This window comes from Rhopilema esculentum, chromosome 10, assembly GCF_057945365.1.
Source record: "Rhopilema esculentum isolate cy_ngs chromosome 10, ASM5794536v1, whole genome shotgun sequence".
In the NCBI taxonomy this organism is placed as follows: domain Eukaryota; kingdom Metazoa; phylum Cnidaria; class Scyphozoa; order Rhizostomeae; family Rhizostomatidae; genus Rhopilema; species Rhopilema esculentum.
The window spans coordinates 6,852,158-6,879,708 of NC_142824.1; the positions used below are offsets into that span (position 1 = coordinate 6,852,158).

Here is a 27,551-nt window from a genome sequence, read left to right on the forward strand (position 1 = left end):
TGGGATCAATCTTTTCCCGCCAAATATTATCATTTTGCGGGAAACGTGTTTATGACTGTTCTATGGTGTCCCCCATCCAAAATAAGAGGAAACACGGTCAAGGAAACACGCAAAATAAGAGACAGAAGTTAACAAACTGATGCAAACACCATTCTAAAACAGAGATGTCTGGATTTGATGAGCAACCAGTGTATTTTAGCGACCCCTTTGGGTCATCACAGGATCAAGGAGATGATCAAGAAATCAATCGTGTTCAAACCCAAAAGCGTTTTAAGGAATTTATTCGACAGTTTCACGAAGGGACTTTTGTTTACCCCTACAGGTACAGATCCCTTTTCATTTTGTTTATTTTTTTCATTTCTGGGCTAATTTTTCATATTCATTTTGCATATTATTTATCAGAGAAGAAAATGTTATCACTAAAATACTTAACGTGGAAATGTTATCACTAAAATAAACATCAAACTACATTATTATTCTCAAATATATTTATTTCTTATACAATGGTTTTCAAGTTACTATCTCAAAATAATGCATGCCTTTAAAATGCAATCTATTGTTGTAACTAATGAAATAGAAGTTAACAATCACTGCTTCACTTCTCCTTAGAACTTGTCAATCATGAGAGTTGCGGTATTTCAGCTGCGCAGTTTTAGTGGGTGGCCTTGCTTCTAATCCTACACCTACAACATGCTGGCAGTATTTTGGATTTTCTGCTTTCTATCCTTTCGTGGGTCAGTTCCCTCAATTTCCTTTATGGAAATGCAACCCTCTATTTAATACCAGTGATACTGATTTTATTTAGAAAGATTCTGGCATTATCCACAAAAGGGCATTGCTTCTCTACCTGACTAAAAACAATGTCTGCTAAAACCTGGATACAAGCTAAAGCCGGGTTCCCTTAAAATCGTAAGAATTAGGAATAGCCCGTGTTCGCATTAAATTCTTCATTGATTGGAAGAGGCACAGGTCACATCAATATATAATATGCAAGTTATCTTATTCTTCCATAATGGGATAAATGTTTCTTAGGTTTCTCAAATTGATTGTGGTTGTGTAAAGAAAGAAAAGGTTCTGTAAGGTTGTAAGCAACCAAAGCACAATATAATTCAATTAATTACTTTTAACAAACATGTAATTTCAACTTGAACATTTGGAGATGGCACTAGGATAAAAAAGTTGCCTGCTGACAATGACACTTGAATTCTGGTTCTGATTACTTATGGAATCTGTCTGTAAAACGATTTTTGCATTTAGCATGAACAGCATAATATGTTTTACCATGCTTGACTGACATTTGATCACAACTCTAACCCTAGTTTTACAATGTAAATTGTTTTATAGGATAAACAAACATGTTTCAATTCTAGTGCCTAATCTTTTCATGGCTTTCCTTGTTTTTTAAATGTAATGACCTGTCTTCTATCATTTATTATTTATTTAGACCTTTAAAAATGTCATTTTCTCTTATCAGATTGCAAAATCTCAGATGCTGGAAGTTATGATAAGATTGTGATTAAGTGCCTTCCTTATTGAAGCAGAACTTTTTCTTTTAAGGGATCAGTTAAAACAGCACTACAATCTTGGGGAATACTACCTGGATATTGACCTAAATGATCTGTCAAGTTATGATGAACTTCTTGCTGATAAGCTGATGAAAAGTCCAGCTGAATACATTCCATTGGTAAGGACCTGTGTGTAGAGGAATTGTAAGTCCGTAGAAAACAGGATTTTACTGATCACACTTGTAAGGTATACTCATAAACCACAGCGTAATCTAAGTCAAGTCACTTGAAGCTTTAAGATCAATAAGCCTGTTCAAATAAGCTGAGCCGTACATGGGATACACGAATGTGCCATGTGATATTGTAAATGCGACATGCAGCCACAACCGCAATGTAACAATAATCGGTGTAACAGGTCAAGAGATTTTCAGACCTCAACTAAAAGTTTTGATAAAAAATTATGGTAATCTTTGTTTACATGGAATTTTTTCCATTCTCAAAATTTCTGCTAGTTTCAAACATGGTATCATTTGTGCCTTGAAAGTTGGGCAACTTGAATATGAAAATATCGAAAAATGGATGTTTTCATCCAGAAAACGTTTACTGTAACCTTAAATGGACTTTTATTGTGCCATTTGCCCTACCTTCTGTATCATGCATGTTTAGCTGAAATGCAAATCTAAATTGTTAGAGCATTTGAATTTTCACGAATTTAAGAATAGTTTTGAGTATAACTGGAGAAAACCTTGCTCTGTAGGTTGCAATAAGGTATTTGTGCATGCCTTTCCAGATGATAGTTCTGGTCATTTTGTTGACAGGAAAAAATTACATCTAGAGAATTGATTCTACCCTTAATGCTTCTTTTAGTTTGAGGCTGCAGCAAAAGAGATGGCTGATGAAATTACCAGGCCACGTCCTGTTGGAGAGGAAGATGTGCAAGACATTCAAATAACTCTGAAGTCAAATGCAAATCCAATTGGTATCAGGACTCTGAAGGTATTTTTGTAAGTTATGCCATTATGCCATAGAGAAATTTTTGTAAGTTATGCCATTATGAATGGTTGTATTTTGCATTTTTTGCAATATGGCATCAAAAAATTACCTCAAAAATCAGATTTTTACCCAAGGATTGAAAATGTTGTGCGGATAAGATTCACTTCAATTCCTCACTCAAAACAATTCACTGCAAATGTCTACCTTCTATTAAAAGGCAAAGTTTCATCCACTGCCATTTTGAGAAATCAATAAACCACCCATGGTTTTGAAAAAACTTAATCTAAGTGATCATGTTTCTTTTTACAACAGAGTGATCATGTTTCAAAATTGGTAAAAATCCCTGGGATCATCATCAGTGCCTCTGCAATTAGAGTTAAAGCTACAAGAATCACTGTGCAATGCCGTTCCTGCAGAAATACCATTCCAGATATTCCTTTGAAACCAGGGCTGGAAGGCTATGCCTTGCCAAGAAGTTGCCCGTCAGAGCAAGCTGGCAAGCCACCTTGTCCAGTTGATCCGTTCTTTATACTTCCTGACAAATGCAGATGTGTGGATTTTCAGGTAAGGAGTTGAACCTGGTTGCTTCTTTAATCAAACTGGGAATAAAACTTTAATCAGATCTAGATTTAAAGCAAAGCAAAGTCTGAAGAGGGGGCTTTCTATGGGTAGCAAAATCCGCAAATTTGCTACTTTTTCTTGCATAATTGGCAAGGTTGCTACTTTTGCTAAATTAGCAATCAAAAATGAAAATCTTGTTAACAACACTTAATGTTCCTTAGAAAATTCGGAGATGAAAATGTCTGTTATAGTCTTCTGTGTTTGGATTTTTTCATTGAAATGCCATAAAGCCTTGTAAAGGTGTCAACTTTTGCACAAATCTCTTTTCCATTTTTTGCATCATATAAAGTGCATGTTTGCCAATGTCTGTTTTATTGATGAAAATAATTATTCCCCTGAGAAAAGGTGATAAATATACACAAGGGAAAAAGTAGGCCAAAATAACGGTGAAAATTTACAAAAACATTTGTCATATCGAGGAAAATCATGATGAAGGGACATACAATTCAGTTCATAAAAATGAGAGTTCGTTATAAACGGGATTCGTAAGAGGATCCGTTATATAAGGGATCCGAGGGAATTTGTAAGAGGTTTGGCAGAATCGAAGGGGCCAGGTATATTTTTGCTATACCGGAAAATTAGTTATAGCCTGGTTTCATATTATTGGGATTCCACTGTAGACTAGTCCAATGATTATTTCAAAATTTTCTTTTTCGCGTGTGCGATTGCACGTCTTTCCGACGAAAGCCTGTTTTTGTAGTACCTGGTTAACATTGTTATTTCAATACAGTAATAGATTTATCATTGTTACATTGGTTTATCATGAGTAATTTAAAAGAAAAAGTCATTTTATTTGATATCTTAGCCACATATTAACATTGTGAATGAGCAAGACTCAAAGTATATATCTTATCTTTATTAAGTCTCTAAGGTTGGATTTTGTGTAATGATATCAAACACTGTATCTTTTAATGCAACAACACAGGTGCTTAAGCTACAAGAATCCCCGGATGCAGTGCCAAATGGAGAAATGCCAAGACACGTGCAGCTTTATTGTGACAGGTATGGCTTTCATACAATTTCTGAAAACAAATTTTCTTTAACATTATCGAGCCAGTTTTCTTGAGCAGACCAAAAAATGCAAGTGTGTACAGGAACCTGAAGTGATTGTACGCTTATTTTTGTCCTCCATGCCCAATAAAGAATTCAACTTCAATGATCATATATTTCTTTCAATAAAACTCTAAACTTTGTTATATGCAAGTCATTGAATCTCTAACAATACATGTATTCATGGCTTTAGTGTATTTCATTTTCAAATATATTTTCTTTGCTGTTAGGTATTTGACTGAAAAAGTGGTTCCAGGAAATAGAGTGACAATCATTGGAATTTATTCAATCAAGAAAGTGTTCCAGAAGTCATCTAGAGTGAGTAGTTTTACTTTTGTTTCATGACCATGTTGTAAACTGATGTTTATGTAAACAGAGATTTGCTGTGTTTACTGTTGCTCCAGGTAGACATTGATATATGTGGTAAATGATATTTGAAGCAGAGTAATTTTCATATCGATGTATGCTTCCCATTGCTATGATTTCTTGTAGAAGTCCTTAAATGTTTTAATGGTTTATTTCAAAAGGATATTTATATTTTGGTACCTTGACCTTCAAACTAGGTTGGTGGAAGGTTATAGAAATAAAAATTTTCAAAAATATATAAAGACAATAATCTCACAGTTTACCCTATCACCAAGTAATAGGTCTGCACTATGGATATGCCACACCACCTACATCTCCTGTCAGTTACACCACTGGATTTTCAATTGTCAAATGAAACTCCCATTGAGTTCTATTCACATAGGCAGGTACCACATACCTGGGACGTTAGGATCATTTCAAAGTTGGAGAAGCACTTTTTTGTAGTGGTTAACTCTTAGGGGACATGTGCCTCAGGCGCACCCCTGGTTTCAGCATCCCTACTGCAGAGCAAATTATCAATTGGGATTTGTATGAAGGCTAACAGGGTTTCCATTATGACAAATAGCCAAGAGCAACATGATTAAGTGTGTTGTTTTAATTTCGCTTTGGTAATGGTTATTCACAACTGTCTTGCCTAACAAGGTACTGATCTTTCATTCATTTTGATCTATTTCAGGGTCGAGAGGAAAGTGGTATAGGAATTAGGAAACCCTATATTCGAGTTCTTGGAATTCAGTTAGAAACTGGGGGCGGAGGAAGGGCTGCAGTTAAAGCGCCATTCACACCTACTGAAGAAGAAGACTTTAGAAGGCTTGCTGCAACACAGGATGTTCACGACGTTATTGCAAAGAGCATTGCACCATCTATATTCGGAAGTATTGATATTAAAAAAGCAATTGCTTGCTTATTGTTTGGTGGCTCAAGAAAAAGGTAATGCTGTTTTCCTTGATAGTCTTAGTTGAATGGGACTCTATTTCTTGCGATTTGTTGTCTTGAACAAAAGTTAGAAATAAATCATGTTTCATTTTACAAGCATGTTTATTGAAAGCAATGTGTCTTGCAATTTCCGTCTCAATATTTATATTTGTGGATTGTTTAGCTTTAGCTGTTTCCATTGTTAACGTGTGCAGAAGTGTCATTTCGGTAAATAGGACAGAGAAATATGAAAATAAAGACTAGTCATTAAGTGTGTCTAGCTCATTTGCCAGGCATTATCACGTTTGCTTTTGGGGAAATAAGTGCTTAATCCTTTAATTTTTAGGCTTCCAGATGGACTTACACGTCGTGGTGACATTAATGTCCTACTTCTTGGTGATCCTGGGACGGCTAAAAGTCAGCTTCTAAAATTTGTTGAAAAAGTGGCTCCTATTGCAGTTTACACATCCGGAAAAGGAAGCAGTGCTGCAGGGTTAACGGCTTCAGTAAGCAGGGATCCTGTTTCTAGGAATTTCATTATGGAAGGAGGAGCAATGGTCTTAGCTGATGGTGGTGTTGTGTGCATTGACGAATTTGATAAGGTATTTCCATCTGCCATTGGCAAAAATTCCATTGTTGTATTTACAGTACCACATCTGAGCAAAATGCAGTTTGAAAGATATATATACACAGCGACAGCGGAAACTGTATTAGGATTTAGTCGCTGCTTACGTGTTTAAAATTACTATAACTTACGCATGCCCAGTGTGCTACTATTTAGATATAAAAGCGTTGAAACTGCCTTTTCATAATAACTCTACCACAAAGCGAGGGGGGACTGAGTGAGGTTATTTGCCCCCCCCCCAAATAAGTTCAAAATGTACTTAAAGCCATACAAAAAGTAGCCTTGCTCTTGGTTATTAGCACGTTTAGTCTCCCCCCTCTCCGCAAAAGGTTTAGCCCCCTCAGTCTGTAATATGCTCCGCGGTCCATGGATAGACATATGATGACGGATAGGTTTGAGGATGTCAGTCCCTATTTGTTGGACACAAAACAGTTTAAATGTAGCAAGCAAGTACCTGTGGTCAAAAGCAAGTACCAGCTTTTCACAGGGCTGGCAAAACTGCCTTGCTATTTCCAAAACCGACAAAAAATGGGAAGAGGAGAGTTGCTTAAACATGCAGCTCTCAACTTACGCATAAAAATTCATACTCAGGAACGGAGATACTTAAAGTATGCTGTTTATTGCCAATAATTAAGATGACGTTGTGGTGAGACAAGAATTGATTGCCAGTTAAAATCATACACATATTTCGCAGTTTAGACTGCATGATGGAACGACAATTCAACAGAAAATTCAGTAAATTTTCTATTTGGTGATATTCATTGTGATTTTCGTACTGAAATGCGTTAAATTTAGATCTGTTTCTTCTAGATGAGAGAAGATGACAGAGTTGCCATTCATGAAGCTATGGAACAGCAAACGATTTCTATCGCAAAGGTAAGTTTTTCTTGTATAGTTCTCCTTTACTTATTTGATTGAAGATTTTTAAAGTGTCCATGGTGATCTTCGGTGTTCTAAGGTCGTATTTGGTTTACTTCATTTGCGAAAAGCTGAACAGATGGGGAGTATTTAAAGGTGTTTTGATAGAAATAACAGGTATTACCTGATTAAGTTACAACCACGAAGAAGTTTTGTGTCCATACATGTTTACGAGTAAATACATTGTCGGCCTATCTACCAGCAGTTATGGTTCAATCATAAAGGTTTATCACCTCAGCTTTTGTGTATAAATAATTTCTTGTGGATTTTGGCCTCTGACTAGCATTTTTGAAGCTGTATGTTAGTTCTCTTCTAGCAGTAATGCCATTTTGCAGCTTCAGTTTTCATAGCCCCCCCCCCCAAATACAAGCAACATGGTCACACAGCCACTAAAGGTTGTTGTGCTTTGCAGTGGTTTAGCCATTGTATGGCAGTGAGACTTTTGCAGGAGCTACCCATGTAGGTTTTCAATCTATCATAAGTTAAGTTTGTGGCAAAATTGATTAAACATAGATTAAACATAGGGATTTGAGGAATGGAAAAGGCTTCCTCCTGCTAAGATAACATGTATAGATGTCTTTAATCACACGGGGGTTAGTAGGGCAAAGTTTGACGGCGCAAAAAAATACCTCTCAATAGCTGGTTTTTGCCGGGCAAACAACCCAACCCAGAAAAAATGGGCTTGGCAAGATCTATAGCTAGACCCAAAAACCACAGAATGACCCGTGATTGTTTGTTAAAAAAATTGAGTGTCCCCGTGGGTTTTACGTACCCTTTCTGGAAGACAGAGTTATGTCAGATGTTGACCGAATGGGAAAATGTTTAGTCAGCCTATTAAATTTGGTTTTAGTGCAAAATGAACCTGTAACAAAGTTTGTTTTAAGCATTAAAACGAATTTGCCCAAATTTTGACTATAGGCCGGAATTACCACTACCCTGAATTCAAGATGCTCTGTTCTTGCTGCCGCCAATTCAGTATACGGAAGATGGGATGAAACCAAAGGAGAGCAGGTATTGTACTTTTGTTTTACTCTTGAAATATGCCAGATTGCATCATATCATAAGGTATCAGTAATCTAGAGATTTCTTAAATATAGTGAAAAGCCTATCGGAGTTTTTTAGACTCGATCTTGATTGGATTTCCCTTTTTTTCAGAATATCGACTTTATGCCAACCATCTTATCAAGGTTTGACACAATATTCATCGTAAAGGATGAGCACGACAAAGCCAAAGATATGGTAAATTATTTCTCCACTTTTAAGAAATTCCCCTCAAACTTCTATTTTATTTTATTATAGATACATAGGCCGAGATGACCCTTAACCTTATTAAAAGTTGTCTAACAACGTTTCTTAAAAAATTATTTACAATACCTGACAAAGCTTGGAATTAGATACAAAACTGTTAGTGACGTATTTCAATCATGATGTTGTACGCTTAGAAAGACATGTCACTTTTGAGCCAAAGAGATTTTAACTCGCTTGATGAAAGAGTATTTTGCGAAGGTTTATTAGCATACCTGCTCTTCTAATCTTTTATCAAATAAATGCCCTTCTGCTAATAGCAATACGTGCCCTTTTATCAATTTTAATATCTCCTTTCTCTATTTTCCTTTTCTTGTTGCTGTTAAAACTTAGTTATAATTTTAAAGTAGCCCTGAATCGATATCATGTCCAGATCCTTTGTACACTAAAGATAGAAGATATTCAAGCTTATAGCATTAATAGAAAATGTAATGTACATATACAAATATCTCAAGTAATATACAAATAACATTGAACTAACTAATTCTCTGGCCATGCTATATCACTTAGTAATTTAATGGTTAGTGATAAAGCTGTTTATTGGATTTTGATTTCAGCGTCTTGCCAAGCATGTGATGCAGGTACATTTGAACGCTACTCAAAAGGCAGCAGTCGAAGGCGAACTGGAGCTAGAATTTTTAAAGAAGTATATCGATTACTGTAGAACGTAAGTTGCTTTATAACATCTCCATGCTTTTGAGTCAGGGTTTTTTGCGCCTGAAAAGGCAGGCTGGGCTATCTTTGTTTGTTCCTGAAATTCAGGCGACTACTCATCTTGCCGAACATCATGGCCTCTTTACAAACTGCATAACTTTTTAAGCTAAGTTGAAGATATTTGCTGATAAGAAGGCTGACATGAAAAGTTTTGTGGATATATTCAACAGTCTCTTGCTGCTGAATGTGTCAGCTGAAAGGATGTTTTGTTTGCGAGATCTTTATTTGGCTTAGCATCGTTTAGATTTCTGTGTGAAAATTTTTGAATACGATTACCCCTAGTTTCACAAAGACGATTATGAATACGAATTCCTCTTGTCTCACAGCAGAGATTATGAAAACAATTGCCCCTAGTCCCATAGAGGCGATTATGAATACGATTTCCCCTAGTCCCACAGAGATTATGAATACGATTACACCCCGTCCCACAAAAATTATGAATGCAATTAGTCCCACAGAGAAGACTCCATGTAATACCAAAGCAGACCTCTTTAGTCTCTTTCCACAAGAAATCTTGATGGACCACTATACTCTATTTTTCTATATCGCCATCGCTTGCACAGTTCTTCTGTTGAGACAACTAGATTTTTTATGATTCTGATCACCAATTTGCAAAGGTGGAGATTTGTAATAAAACTCGTTTATTGTTATGTGCAAGTGCAAAGGCTTATTTTAGTAAAAACCTGTACCCCTGCCAAGCCTAATTCCGGGCCCGTTGTGGCGTTGCTTCCAGGAAATGTGGTCCCAGGTTGTCTGAGACTGCTGCTGAAAAATTAAAGAACCGGTACGTGTTGATGAGAAGCGGAACTCGCGACGCAGAGAGGGAATCAAACAAGAGAAGTAGCATTCCAATTACTGTCCGGTAAGTATCGAGAATTCTGTCTTTTCGTCCTTGCATTCAACATACCTTAGAAGGTATTTATGGCAAGGATTGTTTTACTTTTTGTTTAATGATTCGTATTTGGTAGGAATAAGCAGGCTTACTTTTATCATGTAGCCTTAAAAGTTGTTTTATTGGCTGTTTAGCTAATTTCTTTCTTCATCTGTCAATCAACAATGCAAGAAATATACACCCACAGGGGTATCGAAGTGATGCCTTTACTGAGAGGTTGTTGTGTAGGGTTGAGGGTTGACAAGGTTACATAAGCAGCTACAGAGCATCTCTGTTGATTAAGCTATACAACTGATAGCAGATTATCCGATGATTTGTGTAGAACTAGCTAGCAAAGTCACTGCTCTACCCTAGAATAACTTGTACCTTACCAATGGTATGCAAAACTTCAGATCAAGCATCGGGTATTATTTCCACTCAGATTTCAAGCCTACTTGTAATGTTTGCATTCCTTTAAACTCCTTTAAACTTCAAACTTAATGCTCTGATTATGTAAGGAGCCGTGGTTGTTTGAATTTATTTTTCACTCACTCATTGGTTCTGTTTTTCCTACTGCTTGTTTATAACTACTGTTTGGGTCTAATTTCGGAGAGGTTCCAGTGAAATAACTCGAAGACAATATTTTGTAGACAACTTGAAGCAATTATCAGGATATCAGAGTCACTTGCCAAGATGCAGCTACTTCCATTTGCAACTGACGCACACGTTGATGAGGCACTGAGACTGTTCCAAGTATCAACACTTGAGGCTGCCAGATCGGGAAGCCTCTCCGGTGCTGAAGGACTCACTCCTGAAGAGGACGTCGAAGAAGTAAGGAGGATCGAGCAACAGCTTAAAAGGCGTTTTGCTATTGGCTCACAGGTAATTTTATTCTTTCGGATGACATCGTGGTGTTGGATAAAATAATGATATTAAACAGTTCCTTGTAATATCTGTTCGCATCTGATGCTGCTTGGCAGAAACACTTCTATGCTATAAGTTAGTACGTTCGCAACGGTACTGATAGCGTTTTAACAAAGTCAACAGCAATGATTTTGAAAAATCAAATCAGGGTAATAAATGACCCAATAAAACCATCAACGTAATAAAATAATGAATTTAGCAGTAAATTTTCTCAATTTTAGATTTGTTTGCACTTTTTAAAGTTTTGTGCTTTATTGATTCCAAGAGTAGAAAAAAATTAATTTACCGTATGCTGCTTGCAAAGACTTTTAATTAGTTATCTTGTCCCAGGTAATTTGTTTCTTTTTGGGTGACATCGTTATGTTGGGTTCAACAATGATAACAAACATCTGCGTGAAACAAGCACCTTTATTTGGCAACAAACCTTAACAGAACTTGAGATTGGCCTTATTCTATTACAAATTTCCCTGCCCTAGTGACGTCAAAATTCAATTTCACAGTTATTGCGTAAAGTTTTATTATTGTATCGATATCGCTTTTATTGCTGAAATTTTATTGTTTTCCTAGGTGTCTGAGCAGCGTATCATTCAAGATTTTGTTCGTCAGGTATGGGCTATTTTCAATACTGTCAATATCTCTGGCTCATACCATTCAGAGAGCCAATCTATGTTTGTCTTCATCTGTTTTTTCTGTATTTGAAAATACAGAATTTTCCAAGGGACTTGAACTAAATCCTCTGTTATCAAACCTTGGGAATCAGTAATGCTGTGTGTTTTCCTTTAAAATTAGACTTATCTTGACATCATGTAAACTGATGTCGAATTTTGTTAACATACAATAGACATATGTTCTGGTGAAAAAATAGTTGTCCAAGACTTTGTTATTTTTAAATGCCAATAGTGTAGTGGAGCCTGTTTTTCAAATCAGATACATTTTAATTTCCTTTCTGTTGATAAAACACTCTAAGCGCATGTTTAAGAAAGATGACGCAAAGATTATCATAAATTATGATAATTAATGTTGCTTCGTAGAAACACTCAGAAAGGGCGGTCCAGATGGTGATTCATGTTATGCTGCGGAGGGGTGAACTAGAGCATCGTTTTCAACGTAAAGTCTTGTACAGGGTACGATAAAACTTCATCTTTTGAAGATATTCCCAACGAATTTGTGTTTGGGCCTTTCTAAAAAGCAGCCGATACAGGAAAACTGTTGTAGTATTAAGCAGAAATTAACACAGTTGTTCAATCTATTAAGATAATTATTAAGAAACAATTTATTGGAATTCTTCCACCTGCTGTTGATTTTTTAATGTATCTCCCTGGCACCATTGAAATCGGTTTCTATTTTCTTTTGATGTAAAAGCTATTGAGCATTTTAGGCCTAGGTAAGAGGTCATGTTCCTGCCAGGTCGAATTAAATTAATGGCTAAAAAGTGGTCAAATTTGACGCAAATGCGGTAAAATTCGACTCTGGATTTAAAGGTCGAGTTTGAAGAGGCACCAACGCAAAAATTTGACCCCTGAAAATTGCAAAAACATTCTGGAAGTGGGGACAAAAGTTCTCCCAAAAAGTTGATTTACATGCTTTGTATCACATACATGTTGCGAAAAACAAGCGAGAGAAACTAGTACGATTATATTTTTGGTAACCTAGCCCTCGGTTGACAGGGATTTTTCGGCACAAGGCAAGCTTCTGCCTAGAAGTAATCGTTCAAAATTGATTTGTTTTCAATTTTCAGCGAGCGTGACGATCGATAATCACACGATCGCTCAAATCCACCGGTATCGGCCTCCAGACGACCCGCATTTGCAGGCAGTTTCTCCCCTAATTTAGACCCCCTTTCTGTATTCCAGAAACATTGAGGATTTTTGTGATAGTCTCCGTTGTTCATATAACACACTAGAACGGCGAAAATATTTTTTGGCGATGCCAATTTTTTTCCGTTGATGCTTGATTACGTCGCATCAAATTTAAAAGTAGTGCCAAATATCTGTACGCTCGCGCTACATTTCTGGTGTTTTGGCGGGCTTTTTCCAAATTTATTGAAACTGCGATTAAGTTTATGACGGTTCTTGTGAATTTTTATGGCGAGAAAAGGTTGTAACGAACATCGGTTTTGAAAAAGAATGCCGGCCCTGTCCACACGTATCTGGAAATTCGTGAAAACGCAAACGCAATTTTTTTTTCTACGAATACTTCCTGCGTCCACACGTATGCAGCGTATTCTATGGCCGTATCCGGATATTTTTGGAAACGGTCTTCAGAGTGGACACTTTTTGATCCGATACAAATACGAATACGTGTGGACGATTGTATCCGAAAATTTTCAAATACACGACGTCATTTTCTGGGTTCCAGTTCCTCACTGCTAGTACAAACAAACATGGATTACAGAAAGATTGTAGTGTTAGTTGCCTTGATTTCTAGTTTAATATCATGCGTTCAGATAAATGCAGCTGTGATGAATTTTTGGAAACGGTCTTCAGAGTGGACACTTTTTGATCCGATACAAATACGAATACTTGTGGACGATTGTATCCGAAAATTTTCAAATACACGACGTCATTTTCTGGGTTCCAGTTCCTCACTGCTAGTACAAACAAACATGGATTACAGAAAGATTGTAGTGTTAGTTGCCTTGATTTCTAGTTTAATATCATGCGTTCAGATAAATGCAGCTGTGATGAATTTGTGGAAACGGTCTTCAGAGTGGACACTTTTTGATCCGATACAAATACGAATACTTGTGGACGATTGTATCCGAAAATTTTCAAATACACGACGTCATTTTCTGGGTTCCAGTTCCTCACTGCTAGTACAAACAAACATGGATTACAGAAAGATTGTAGTGTTAGTTGCCTTGATTTCTAGTTTAATATCATGCGTTCAGATAAATGCAGCTGTGATGAATTTACAAAACAAGTACGTACGAGATAGACATAATGTATTGAAGTTCCTTTCTATGAGTACTGAACTCCAAAAAGTCAAGAAAAGAGGAAAACATCGACGAAGGCGATTCTGGACGCGACCTGGAAGGACAAGCGCATGGTGGGACAAGGACGCAAAAGGATGGCGCGAAAATATTAGTCATGCGCATGCTCACTTAAGGATTATCTCCCGCAAAAGAACTGGGCACTAGAGCGAATCAGACAATTTCCGGATACAAGTGGATACGTGTAGACGCCTGAAAACGATTCGAATACGCTCCGTGTGGACGCGAAAATTTTCGTACCCGAAAAGAAATAGTTGCGGGAAAAAACTTTCCGGATACGTTTCAGCACGATGCGATGCGAGTTTGCGAGTTTACGACAGAAAAGTGACCTTCAAATCGAGTTGCGTTACTGTCGTTTTATGCGACAAGCCTGGTGATCTTTTATATATTAATTCTTTTATTTAAAGTTTCCAAAACCAAGTCTTGAAAGGGCTTTGAGAATGACAATATCTCCTGCTATTTTCTAAAACTGGCCTTACCTCATATTGAGAACGCTTTGGCCTGTTTGTTCAATACATCACTTGAAACTAACATTTTTCCAGATTCATGGAAATTGGCCAGAGTTACCCCAGTTTTTATAGAAGGGGGCAAAACTGATAAGTCTAACTATCGCCCTATATCAGTTTTACCTGTCATCTCAAGTCTTTTGGCTTTTGTAAACTTCACTCTACCGTAACATGTTTGCTTGAAAACACTGATGACTGGTATAAAGGACTAGATTTGGGGAAGCTAGTGGGATTAGTTTTTATTGACCTGACAAAGGCATTTGACACGGTTGACCATGGCATACTATGCAAAAAGCTGGAGTTTTATGGTATTCATCAACAGCCGTTAGAATGGTTTAAATCATACCTTTACAACCGGAAGCAATACTCTAGGGTAAACGGTGTTGATTCATCAATTATGGAAATAAATGTTGGTGTACCCCAAGGCTCATGTCTTGGACCCCTTTTATTCCTCATTTATATAAACGACCTCCCACTAGCTGTCCAGAAAACAAATGTGTCTATGTATGCAGATGAAACGGGTCTTTGCCATCAATCGCATAATATCACTCAGCTGAATGAGGCCATCAATAATGACCTTGCACACGTTGAAAAATGGCTCAGAGGCAACAAACTTTCACTGAATGTAATGAAAACACATGCCCTGCTTATTTCCACCAAACCTAAGCATAAATGATTAAAGAATCAAGACGAATCTTTAAAGGTAAAAATTCAAAACAATGAGCTGGATGTTGTTCAAAAAGCCAAATATCTTGGAATACAGATCGATAACACACTAGATTGGAAGGAACACACTAAAACAATTTCTTCCAAGGTCTCCAGAGAAATTGGCTTTTTGAAGCATGCAAAATCCTTTCTGCCAAAAGAAACTCTGAAGACTATGTACACAAGTTTTTTAGAGCCACACTTACCTTGTTGTGGTCTTACCGAAATCAAACGCTTACAAAAACTACAAAACCTGGCTGCTCGTATTGTAATTGGCAGCAGTTTTGATGCACCGAGCCAACCACTCATAAAAGAGCTGGGCTGGAGGACCATAGACGAGCTAATCACTAGTGAGTCAAATATCACAGAAAAATCCAAGTTAAATTCTAGGAATCTTAGAATACATCAACTGACCTAAGGCTACCAAATAAAAACTCTACCAAAAATTTCTGTAAGTATTTTAAGTGGAGGGCCCCTTAAAAATCAGCATTGCTGAAGAGCTACCCTCCTTAAACATTTCAAATGAATGAAATAAAATGAAATGAAGTTGGCAGTTAAAATATATAGCTTTAAAGCTAATTGAGGCCAACTTTTAAAACAAAATAGATACAAATGAACGCAAAATACAACTTGTGATAAAAAGTCTAAGTTTGGATAAAATATCTTACATGATTTGCAGTTGCAAGCTAGGAATTAATGGGCTTTAATGAGTTTTTTGAATATCTGAAGGGATTTTGACTTTTTCATTTCTGGCGTTAATGTCTCCCATAGTTTTTCCCATAAATCTCTGTATCGATTCCAGGGCAAGTTGTTTTCGCAACTAATTATTATCAATACTGCCGTCGCATTAATTTTTTATTGGGGCAATTGATACTTCGTTTTTTAATTGAATTGAATTTGACGAGACAGAATTACGACCATTAAGCTACGCCTTAATGAGGTGCGATGGCTCTTCTTGAATTTGGTCTACGTCACGAGTTGATTCATCTCTGAATCGGCATTCACCGGCTGGTAATTCTAGTAATATGAAAATCCAAGCCTCTATTCAACCGATGGAGAATTTATTAGACCTGCTGTTCCTCCAAATATCATTTTACGACGGCAGTGCGTCCGGCAGAGAAGACGCGAAAATGGCAAAAACTACGTGAGTATCTTTTGTTATTTAAAGTATCTAGTTTAAGTAAGTTTTTCACAACATTTTTAAATTCTTTAAGGTCCTTAACCTTCAAACCTGTTAAATTATTTTATGACGCGTTTACAGCACCTTTCTTGCAATGTCCCAGTATTAAGGAACAAGACGAAATATAATTCAAAATTAAAGCTGCAAACCAGGCATGTTTGATGATGTTAAATTCTTGAACTTGTACCGAGAGATGAAATAGTTTAAGATCGAGTGTGGCTTCGGGGTGCAAGAAGTACCATAAAAAAATCAATAACAGCGAGTTATTTCTAATGAAATGAAATAATACAACTGTCTTATATCTACCGTAAAACATTGACAAACTTTTACGCTTGCTGAGTTTAAGCAATACCTTAACATCAAGGGCGAAACATTTTTCATGTGTTTTTCGACATTAGCAGTCTTTTAAAAAATATTCCTCTGAGTGCTCTGTGCCGGGCGAGCTTGATAGCCCACCATTCCCAGAGGAGGTATTCATCGAGGAGCTGATGGAGACTGAGACACGTTCAGTTGAATATATATAATCTATCTTGTGCTTTCGGCCCTTATTCAAAAGTTTTATACTCTGAAGAGTGTCAGACAAAAAAGCTTTTAGTATGTTGTAAAATGTAATGTAAATCTGTTTTATTTTACAGGCCTGCTTTACATGTTTAATTTGTCTAACCTATGATAGTGTACATTGGTCAATCATATCCCAAACATTTTACCAAACGCCATTGTTTGTTGATCCAACTTGAGAACGTTGACATTTTCTAATATTCACAATGCAGAAGGTTATGAAAAGTCTCTTACCATTTTTAAACATTACTGTTTATTGTGTTTCTAGGCTGACAGTGTTGTTTTACTTGCCATTACTTGCACAGTCGACGATACTCCGTCTCCCTTGTCAAACCTTTGCCGAATTCACAGTGTTCCACATGGACAAAGCTCTTAAAGGCCACGTAATCAAAACGGAACGCGATGTGGACGACATTGGATGCACGAGGAAGTGCGTGGAGCACCACAAATGTCGATCATACAACTTAAACGTGCAGACCAAAGAGTGCCAGCTCAACGAAAGGCGACATGGAGAAAACGGTACGCAGTTGGTTGATGCTCCTGGTTGGTTGTACAAATCGACTGATTACAGCAAAAAGTTGGTGAGCTCACTGTCTGTTGCTATCTCTTTGAAGTTATGTTTGATGAAAACAGTCTCTTGTTGTCTAGCTAACCCTTTCCTTTCTTAATTTTATTCAGAGGCCACTCGAAGTTCTTAAACGGTGGCTTGGCATTAAACAGAATTTAATGATAAAAGCTCTCTAGTGATAAAAGTTTGTTGAGAAAGTCCCTGAAAAAGTTTGAAATTGAACGCAAGCTTCTCTATTTTGTCCAGTACCAAACCAGTCATTGATAATCTTACTTTTCGCAAATATGTTCATTTTGCTTAGCAGAGTTGCTTTTTTCAATCGATTTTAGCAACCTTTATTTGAAGATGCAGAAATTATATTTTATTGTGCTGTTTAGTAACCAGATTTACTGCTTGTTTTGAATAGATTGGTGCGACATGCCGAGCTCTTAACCCATGTCCTTCTCACATCCTATGCAGAGATACATGCGCAAGCCCGTTTTATGAATGCGTTTATTGCGATGAAAACCATCATGAGTTGCACTGTGACATTCCACTTGGTATGTTTTTTTCATTTGAGCAATCTTTCCTACATTTTCTTTATTGCTCTTTCCTTTGTTCTGTATGATAGAAATCATACTTAGTTTAAAAGCATTTTTATCATTTATATTCTCCAAATGTATCTTTCTGACATAATTGCAATGAAATCATTATCTTGAAGATAAAAACGACTGCGAGAAGAATCCTTGTCAGAATGGCAAGTGTGTGGATGAACATGCCAGTTATTTTTGCCTTTGTGATCCAGGCTTTACGGGAAGGAATTGTGAATCAGGTAAATGGTGGAATTGACTTCTACTTGGTTTTGTTTGTTTAACACTAGTATTGGCACAGAAAATCAAGATCTGAGAAAGAAATGGTTTCTTGTGTTCTTGAGGTAACCTTATTTATCACACGACAAAGCCAAAAATCACGGTAATTGTGTCAATTTTCCTCAAACAGGCATCAAGTCTTTGTTTTGATTGACTCTTTGATGCAGGGCCACTGTGCCTTTTCCCAGTTACTAAGCACCAATTTAGTATTAGTGCTGTCAGCTTGGTTATGCTTTGGTCGAGAATCTGACTTTGACTTCATTTTACATTAATCATTGAATAAATTGAAGATTAATTAGCCGACATGTGACATTAATTTCATGGCGGCTCTACGGCTCTACGTATTATTTCACGATGTCTCTAAAGCAATTTCTGTCTACGATTGTCACAGACATCAATGAGTGTGAGAGCCTTCCTTGTTTTAATGGAGGAACATGCAGAAACGACGTGAACAGATTTCAATGCAACTGTATTGCTGGATATTCAGGAGCTCATTGCGAAGAAGGTAAGCAAACGAATAATTCGTAGCTTTTCCCTTGCTTCAGAGTCAGGCACGATTGGTAATGTTTTGAAAGTTGATGTTAACTTTGGAATATGATGTAAACCCAACGAAACACATAGCAGTCTTTAAATTTAGGTTGTTAGTTAGCTAAATATTTTTGTTATTCAATTTTGTAAAATCACCTTGCTAATGATGGAGTGAAGCAGAGTTTAAAACAGATCAGAGTATTAAATTAAGTTGCTACTTTTAGTTTTATTTTACTCTTGTCTACGTTTACTTACTATGATAAATTTAAGAGAAATGATTTTTCTCTTTTAAGAAGTGCTGTACAATTTTTAAGAAATGCGAAATTGTATTTGGCATACAGCGAGTTCGCATTTGCTTCACAAATATTCTCACTCAACTTTAATTTCTTCATTTCATGTGTTGCTAGTAAACATGCTTATATCTTTAGATATCAACGAATGTGCTAGCACTCCCTGCCAAAATGGAGCCACTTGCATTGATAGAGTCAACGAATATACCTGCAACTGTTTACCAGGCTACACAGGAAAAAGATGCCAAACTGGTAACGGTTCTTTTGTAAAGTTATTGCTTTGTCTGTAGTCGAAATAATTCATTATCAGCTCAATTGCAAGGACCTTGAAAGCCTTCATGTCAATTTACAGAAATGGCACCATTTTTGTGACAACAGCTTTCATTTGAAATGTTCAAAGTTTGGTAGGTTCCAGTTAAAATGATGTATATGTTATTATGATGTATAATTGATATAGATGTTCTTTGAAAGCATATCAAGAAATTCTTAACATCTTTTGCCAAAAGTTGTCATTTTGGCCTAAATTCAAAAATAAATTTGACATTTTCCATTCCTTGAACTTTGAAGCGGAAGTGATGCCCTTTCTAAAGCATAATTGCAATTTTATTGCAAACAGCCTTCCTATTAACAATTTATCATATCCTTGCGGAGATCTTTGAAGTTTATTATTTCTGGCATAAACCGCGTCGATATATCTAAATTTTAGATGTTAATGAATGTGCCAGCAGCCCATGCCGAAATGGAGCCACTTGCATTGATGAAGTCAACAGATACTCTTGTAACTGTGTACCAGGCTACACAGGACAACAATGCCAGACTGGTAAGATAACATACGTTCTTTTTTGCAGAATATTTTACTTTGAAAATTATGGATGTTCCATTCTTAAAGCTCTGTTTTTTTAGCAGTAGTTAAACCACACAATTCATACCATTAACGTATAAGCTGCTACTATTAATGACACATCATATTTAGGGTCTCGGTTGCAATTGGGGAAGGCAGCAAATCCCTCTACTAAAAGAGTTTATTTCCTTTAAAATTATCTATCGGAAATCTTTGAAGTTTATCATTTCTGGCATAAACTGCGTCGATATATCTAAATTTTAGACTTTAACGAATGTGCCAGCAGCCCGTGCCGAAATGGAGCCACTTGCGTTGATGAAGTTAACAGATACTCTTGTAACTGTTTACCAGGCTACACAGGACAACAATGCCAGACTGGTAAGATAACAAAAGTTCTTTTTTGCAAAGTATTTTAATTTGAAAATTACGGATGTTCCTTTCTTTTTAGCGATAGTTTAACCACAAATTTCACACCATGAATTTTATTTAACACATTTGAAGTTAGCAGCAAAAAGAAGAAGGAATTCACAATGTTGATGCAATTCAAAATACAGTAATAAATTTGACATATTCCATTCTTTGAATCTTGAAGCGTGAAATTGGGCACTTTCTTAGGCCGAATTGCTCTTTCATAAAGAACAGCAAATGAAGCGGAAAATAGTATGTAGAGGGTGCAAACTATTTAATTCTAGAGAACATGATATGTGGAATATTTTCAATTTACTATCTTACTAACTGAGCTGACATTTTTTATTTGCAGACATTGACGAATGTGCCAGCAGCCCGTGCCAAAATGGAGCCACTTGCATTGATGAAGTCAACAGATACTCTTGTAACTGTGTACCAGGCTACACAGGACAACAATGCCAGACTGGTAAGATAACAAAAGTTCTTTTTTGCGAAGTATTTTACTTTGAAAATTACGGATGTTCCATTCTTAAAGCTCTGCTTTTTTAGCAGTAGTTAAACCACACAATTCATACCATTAACGTATAAGCTGCTACTATTAATGACACATCATATTTAGGGTCTAGGTTGCAATTGGGGAAAGCAGCAAATCCCTCTACTAAAAGAGTTTATTTCCTTTAAAATTATCTATCACACAAAGTTTTTGCATTTGACAAACTATCGTGTTTCAATGTAAACTGTCTCATTTGTTTTGCTAAATGTATACACAGGCACAGTAATATGCAACGCCGGGTTGTGGTCCTGTAACTTTTTCGATGTCAAATGGTACCGCTGGAGCAATCTAGATATGAAAAAGATTTTAAATATACCCTTTGGAAGTAAATTGACAATCCATTTGATATCATTTAGAAAACAAGTTTCAGCATAGCAAAACAAATATTTGATTTTGAAGCAGGTTGTGGTGCATTTTCTAAATTAGAATGGTTCTTTTATTGCGAACAGCAAATAAAACGGAGCATGCTATTTCCGTTTCTGCAAGTTAATTTTTGCACTCTAAAATTTTTTTCAAGTATTTGCAAAATTTAGATTTTATATTTTTAGAAGCAAATAAATCTGCTACCACCCCTTTTGAAATGACGTAATTCTTTTAGAAATTAACGAATGTGCCAGCAGCCCCTGCAAAAATGGAGGGACTTGCGTTGATAGCGTCAACGCATATACATGCACCTGTGTCCCAGGCTACACCGAACAACATTGTGATGACATGTGATGCAATTTTGTGCAGAACTAAAGTTGATTTTATTATATTTTTAGATATTAATGAATGTGCAAGCAACCCATGTCATGTTGGATCCACTTGCATTAATGGTGTCAACAGGTTTACTTGCAGATGTGATAATGGCAAAATAGGTCTACTCTGTGACACTGGTAAGATTGTATTTTTTTTGCCGTATATTCTTTTATTTCTCTTTGAGGTTTCTCTGTCTGTGCCCATTCCCGTTTGAGATTTATTCCATCTTCTTTTGTTGTCTTCAGTTCTAGATTACGTCGGCTGCTACATAGATTCTCAAACCAGGGCACTCCCGCTTGGAAAAAGGCTAGACATTTCAGCAGGACACCTTACAGCCAACTGCATAAAGGCTTGTTTCGCATCTAATCAACCATATGCAGGGTTGCAGTACTTTTACCATTGCTTTTGTGGACCATCATATGACATCCACGGGAAAGGAGATGAAAGCACTTGTTCGTCAATATGCCTAGATAGCACTGGAATGTATTGTGGTGGAAGCTGGAGAAACTCTGTTTACAGAACAGGTATGATCATCATACATACAAAAGCTTACTACTTGTAAAATACATTTTTTAAAATAAATTACAAAATATTTCGTAGTAATCACCAAAAGAACTTAATAGACCATTTTAAAGCTATACAGGTATGACTGAACCAGGGCACATAGTCAAAACTCAGATCTTAGAAGAAATCTCAAAAAAGTAAGTACAAGGAAGTTGATCAAAATTATTTAACAGATCGTTCAACTGGCTTTTTCTCTCATACAGGCTACATTTCACGTAAAAGACGATGAATTTGGGCTTTAAAGATGCAAACATTCTGAAGAAAAGGTTGAAAAGTACGGAACATTGTCAAGTTGGGTGGTTTGAAAACATTGTCATGACCACTGACCATTAAAACTCTTGGTCAGAGTTGTATTTAAGTTTAGCTTAATTTTGCTTACTTTAAAGTTTAGCATTGTAAATTAAAATTAGCGCGAAAAAAATCATCTGAAAATTTATTGTCAGTTATGTTATTGATTAAAAGTTTTCGTTTGGGAAATGTCATTTGCTAATTTTTTGGCTTCCCTGGGGGTGAATATTCCCAAAGAATTTACGCAATATTAATCTTGCCTTAAATAAGTTTATTGAAAAATTAAGAACAGTCAACCTGCACCTTCATTTTCTGGTTCTTTGAAACTAACAGAATGTACCCAGGAAGCTTTATATGGGATGTATTTATTGATGGATTAATTGATTGTAGTGCAGTGATTGAAGTGATTGTAGTGACTGATTGGCTGATTGATCGTTGAAAGGTTACTGTTACATCAAAGAGTATGTTGGTGCTTGGCCATAAAAAGCACAGAAAAGCGGAAACATGGAATGCTAAATTACTCTTTCTCTGTCAGCGCTTAAGGCTAGAAAAATCCAGGTTTGCTACTGAAACAGATTGTATTCTAGTTTGAATCATATGTGCGATTGAACTTGAAAGCACACAGTCAAAACTCAGATTTCAGAAAAAATCTCAGAAAAAACTGAACGAAAGAAATTATGAGATATTATTTTCAAGTTCATTTAACGAGCCTTTACTCTTCTCGTGCAGGCTACAGTTTACGCACACGGCGAGAAATCTGGAGTTTAATGATACATACACTCTGTGGAAAAATGTCGAAAAGTGAAGAACGTAGTAAAGTTTTGATTCTGGAATGGCTCGCAGAGTGGAACAAACCGGCTACAGAAAAATCAACGCTGAAATGAGCCGGAGTTCTAGCATTTTTTTGCTTCATGTATTTCAATTTACCCTAATTCCATAATCTCTGACATAAATATTGCTCTGTAAAAATGTGAAAAATTGGAATGCCATTAAACTGTTAATGATTTCGTTTAGGAAGACCATTCGCTGAACCTCTTACGGCAACAATTTTCAGCTACAGATAAAAGGACCTGTTAAGCAAATTTAGATAAAATCTTGAAATAACTTGAAATAAAATTTTGTAACTTTAATTGCCTAATCGAGCCATGAATCCTTGTGCAAGTGATTTCTTAGGCCAGAATTCTATAGACAAAATATTTACGATGCTTTAGCGAAAAGCTGTTGGTGCTTTTATTAGTGAAATATTCAAAACAACTCTGAGATACATTCATGCACGCAACGTTTTCGGTCAGTCGCTACTACCCATCCTTCTCGCAGACTCATGTTTTTTAGTTTCTGTTCTTTTTGAGCCGTGTACCTGGTTCTCTGTAAACTTATTATCAAAGCCTGTTTGGAAAATGTAGCTGGGTGAGAGTGTGCATAAACGACCAAGCTCTCCTGGTTGTCTCACCTGGAAGTTCTGATTACCCTCCTCCCTGGGTGTCTCACCTAGCATCTCTAGCGACTTTGAAACAATTGGTGCAAAACAATTGTGAATAGCAACAAGGTTGTTATGAGTTTTTCACATCCCCCGTGGTAACGCTATTGTACTGTAATTTTGTAGCAGTGTATTGTTATTCTTTATGAGCATAGAAGAAAACTGTGTCAAAGGGACTCTTCGAAACGCAAAAAATGTCATTCTAAGGTTCGTTTTTAAATGTTTGGCGGTACAGAATCTGAAAATGGCTTTGAAAAAAGCAAACATTCTATAACATTCTATTTCCTCTGACACTCCTCAGGACAGAAAACGTCAGAATAAGATACCCAGTTGTGGGTATAAACCCAGTAATCTAAAGAAAAGAATTTGTAAAGCCTCCTCGAATAAGCTGCCATCCTGGTAGTAAAAATTCCCCCACCATCGACTTAGCCGTTGCTTTTGGCTTTGCAAAGAGACCACCGACGACAATGGACATATCAATATTTTGGTTTAAGATATCTTTTTGCGCTTGGATTTATAACTTTATCAAGGTAAAGAATTATCAAGTGAACTTGCAAATAAACTGCCTTGAAGATTTTGAAAAAAACAACAAAACAAACTATTTACATGGCAGCTTGGAAATTATTATTATAAGCACCTCTCATTGCATAAGCCACCCTCGCATAAGTTTCCCACCTAAAACTTCCTTAATTGATTAGCTTCCGGTCGCCAATTGTGTATTTGCGGTAAGTGCAGTCTGCGTTCCCGTAAACGTCTAAGACATTAAACACGCACCATTTCTTCATACTTTCGGTGTGGTCAATGGAAAAACGATGATGCTATACTGTGTTGGCAAAAATGTTTTTCCCAATGTATACGGCTGGTGTAATATACTGATCTAACTCGCTGCAAAATAGTTTGGATTTTACTGCCCCGCTTGCTTTTCTAAACTACATTCTTCTTGCTATATCGATCGAAAATTCATCTGTTAATCAGCATTCTCGAACTGGTGTTTGTGGTAAATTGAATATGTATTCTAGCTTCTATATAACAAGTGAATAATTAATTCATCATTATAGCGACCTACCTCGAAATCACGGAATCTCAAAAGACGAATGTCACCTTGTCGTGATTCAACCAAGACGTTAACATGAAACAAGTTACGTAAGTATCTAATTTCGATCTATGTTCTGACGTTTTAAACCATTAACTCTGAAGAGTGTCTTTACGAAAAGCTTTACTCGAATGTTTGCTTTTTTCAAAGCCATTTCAAGTTTCTTATTTTATTTGTAGTAAGTTGAAAAATTACATTATACTGCAATTTCTTCGACACGTCCAGAACACTTAGCCTGAAAAATTATCAATAAGGAGGAATTGCCGAAAGTGGACCTATTGAAAGGTTTGCAAATGTGACTGGCTGGAACTGGCGTTGTTCTGAAATCAGTTACGCTTACTTGTCATGATTCAAAGTAGTGAAAGTATTGATATTGATAAAAAACCGATAGTTATATAATAAAATGTAAAAGATATTACCGCTGGTTCTTAAATGGGGACAGGCCCGTCGGAGCCGGGGGGCTGGGGGTGGCTGGAGCCCGCCCAATTATTGTCAAACTGTAGTATATTTCCTTTATAACAGTGTACTAGATGAAAAGGAATACAATGGGCAGCTCCCTAAATATGAATTCCGTTCCGACGCCACTGATGGATTAAATTTCGCAAGTTTTGAGGTTACAAACACGACGCGCGCGAATAATTTGAAAATGCAATCAAGAGAAGTATCAGTGGAAGCAAGGACATTTTTTAGTTAACCGCAATGATCATTTTCTGATAATCTGCATTTCAATTTTCATAACGTATACCCTTGTTGCACCGGAAACGTTTTGGTCCAAGCGGCCAGTTTCCTCTTCAAATGATGTGTTCTCATTACCCTTGCACTGGCCTACATAGATCTTGCTAAATATTTGTACAGGTAATCGCTGATCCATTTGTGCTGCTAATAACTAAAATCTAAATTTTCTTTTTCACTTCATTCTTTATCTTTCATCATACATCTATATTACCGTTTCCACATTCTTTATTCTGCTATCGCTAATGCCTTCTCCGTATTCCATAAACAGCTCGCATTAACTGCGAGAATACGTAATAGAGACAAATTTTTAGGACTAGGCCAGGGACATTTTACGATAGGGCTGTGTCCCCAGCCTCCAGGTATAACGGTCTACAACCATCAACAACGTGAAAAATAGTTTCTGGCAGTAGGAAGTGGGAGAAATCAAAAGTCTATCTTTAGCTGCATTTTTCTTAGTAGATGAAGTATAACGGGTGATATAGTACCTTAAAATATAGTTTAAATGTTGCTGAAAATATGACGTAATGTCTTAAAAACAGGGGCGGATTTAAACAACAATGATTGGAGGGGGGGGGGGGGTGTTAGACATTAATTTTGGTGCCACACCCTTCAGGTCACTGATAAATGATGGAAACGTCCATTTTTATAATTTTGTTGTTTAACTGTGGCGTAGCCAGGCTTGGAAGATTGGTAGGCCAAAGAGAAAAATACTTTTGCTGATCAAACCCCTAAGAATTTGGGAAAACACCCATTTTGTAGATGTGCTTGAAAAAGCCATGGAATTTATACGTAGCAATTTCCCTTTATTCAACGTCATAGGTGGCGTTGCCATATTCTACAACTGTCTACTTCATTCACAATTCCACTAACGTTTATATCCTGAATTGTGTAAGGCGAGGAATCTCTATGTGTAAAAAGTGATTTTCCAAAGTTGTAATAAAATATCTAAAAATATTATCATTATTCAATAGTTTTCAACCAAGTCCGTTTTCCTTGGAGCAAAGTCCACAACAAGCATTTCAGAATCCAGTTTTTATTAAGGATTGGACTGCTTTAGTATTTTAGTTTCTATTTTATCAGGAGTGTCTCATGAACGTGAAAGACTTTTCTATACAAACCCAAAAAGAGGGGAAAATTAGTGCACATTAAGGTTCTCCTGCGAGCGAAGCTAGCAGAAAATTTTTGCGACGATGCCCTCGAGATTAGCTTAAAATACATTTGAGAATATCCCCCCCCCCCCGCTACGCTTCTGATAAGAAGATAAATACTGATAAAAAATAAATGATGTAAAATCTTGGCGTCACTTTGTTACTACTGACTACCAATAGATGATTTTTACCGAATGAAACAAAACTTACCGAAGGACACAGAGCTATTGGTGGGAGTTGCACCCCCTACAACCCCCCCCCCCCCGCTAAATCCGTCCCTGCTTGAATATGATTTGTTGAGAGTACGAGATCCGTGATAAAACCTGCCGTGATAAAAGCTTTCACAAACAGAAAGCGGCCCGGCTCTGCGTGTGCATGTATTGTATACGGTTTTAAATCCATACCGTGATGTGGATGTCCCCCTTAACTATGTTGAATTCAGTTCTGTCTAGGAATACTTTATTTGTTTACTTCAATAAGGCAAACGAAATTGGTCACACTTACAAACATCAAAATGCATAAAATCGAGGTCTACCAAAGAATGCGACATTATCTTATATATACATGTACGCATATACAAAGATATGCACATATGCAAAAGTTAATGAAGAGTTCCCTCTCTTTTCAGAACATTACTGTTTATTGTGTTTCTAGGCTGACAGTGTTGTTTTACTTGCCATTACTTGCACAGTCGACGATACTCCGTCTCCCTTGTCAAACCTTT

At 36.7% G+C, this 27,551-nt stretch overlaps 2 protein-coding genes across 2 annotated transcripts in view; both read left to right on the forward strand.

The window, feature by feature from the left end:
- Nucleotides 1-64: 64 nt before the first annotated feature.
- On the forward strand, nt 65-12,084 carry LOC135693761 (DNA replication licensing factor mcm5). The gene is made up of 16 exons (XM_065212334.2): nt 65-322; nt 1,558-1,684; nt 2,373-2,501; nt 2,811-3,062; nt 4,045-4,121; nt 4,400-4,487; nt 5,212-5,465; nt 5,797-6,052; nt 6,886-6,951; nt 7,912-8,004; nt 8,149-8,232; nt 8,856-8,965; nt 9,746-9,874; nt 10,534-10,765; nt 11,375-11,413; nt 11,839-12,084. Exons 1-16 carry the CDS (start codon nt 165-167, stop codon nt 11,938-11,940), a joined length of 2,196 nt encoding a protein of 731 aa, XP_065068406.1. The 5' UTR covers nt 65-164; the 3' UTR covers nt 11,941-12,084.
- Nucleotides 12,085-13,292: 1,208 nt separating this feature from the next.
- LOC135687731 (uncharacterized) overlaps nt 13,293-27,551 on the forward strand; it is a 57,431-nt gene continuing 43,172 nt past the window's right edge. Inside the window, exons 1-11 of the mRNA XM_089110860.1 lie at nt 13,293-16,154; nt 17,017-17,329; nt 17,723-17,855; nt 18,017-18,127; nt 18,556-18,669; nt 19,121-19,234; nt 19,689-19,802; nt 20,088-20,201; nt 20,584-20,697; nt 21,546-21,659; nt 21,768-22,046. Coding sequence (XP_088966986.1) covers nt 16,036-16,154; nt 17,017-17,329; nt 17,723-17,855; nt 18,017-18,127; nt 18,556-18,669; nt 19,121-19,234; nt 19,689-19,802; nt 20,088-20,201; nt 20,584-20,697; nt 21,546-21,659; nt 21,768-22,046 — 1,639 coding nt within the window. The 5' untranslated portion in view covers nt 13,293-16,035. The remainder of the gene's footprint in view (nt 16,155-17,016; nt 17,330-17,722; nt 17,856-18,016; nt 18,128-18,555; nt 18,670-19,120; nt 19,235-19,688; nt 19,803-20,087; nt 20,202-20,583; nt 20,698-21,545; nt 21,660-21,767; nt 22,047-27,551) is intronic.

Coding starts and splice junctions, on each gene's coding strand:
- LOC135693761 (XM_065212334.2), top strand. CDS start 165: ATGTCTGGATTTGATGAGCAACCAGTGTATTTTAGCGACCCCTTTGGG. Junction 1,685..2,372: donor CAGCTGAATACATTCCATTG/GTAAGGACCTGT, acceptor TGCTTCTTTTAG/TTTGAGGCTGCAGCAAAAGA. Junction 8,233..8,855: donor ACGACAAAGCCAAAGATATG/GTAAATTATTTC, acceptor TTTTGATTTCAG/CGTCTTGCCAAGCATGTGAT.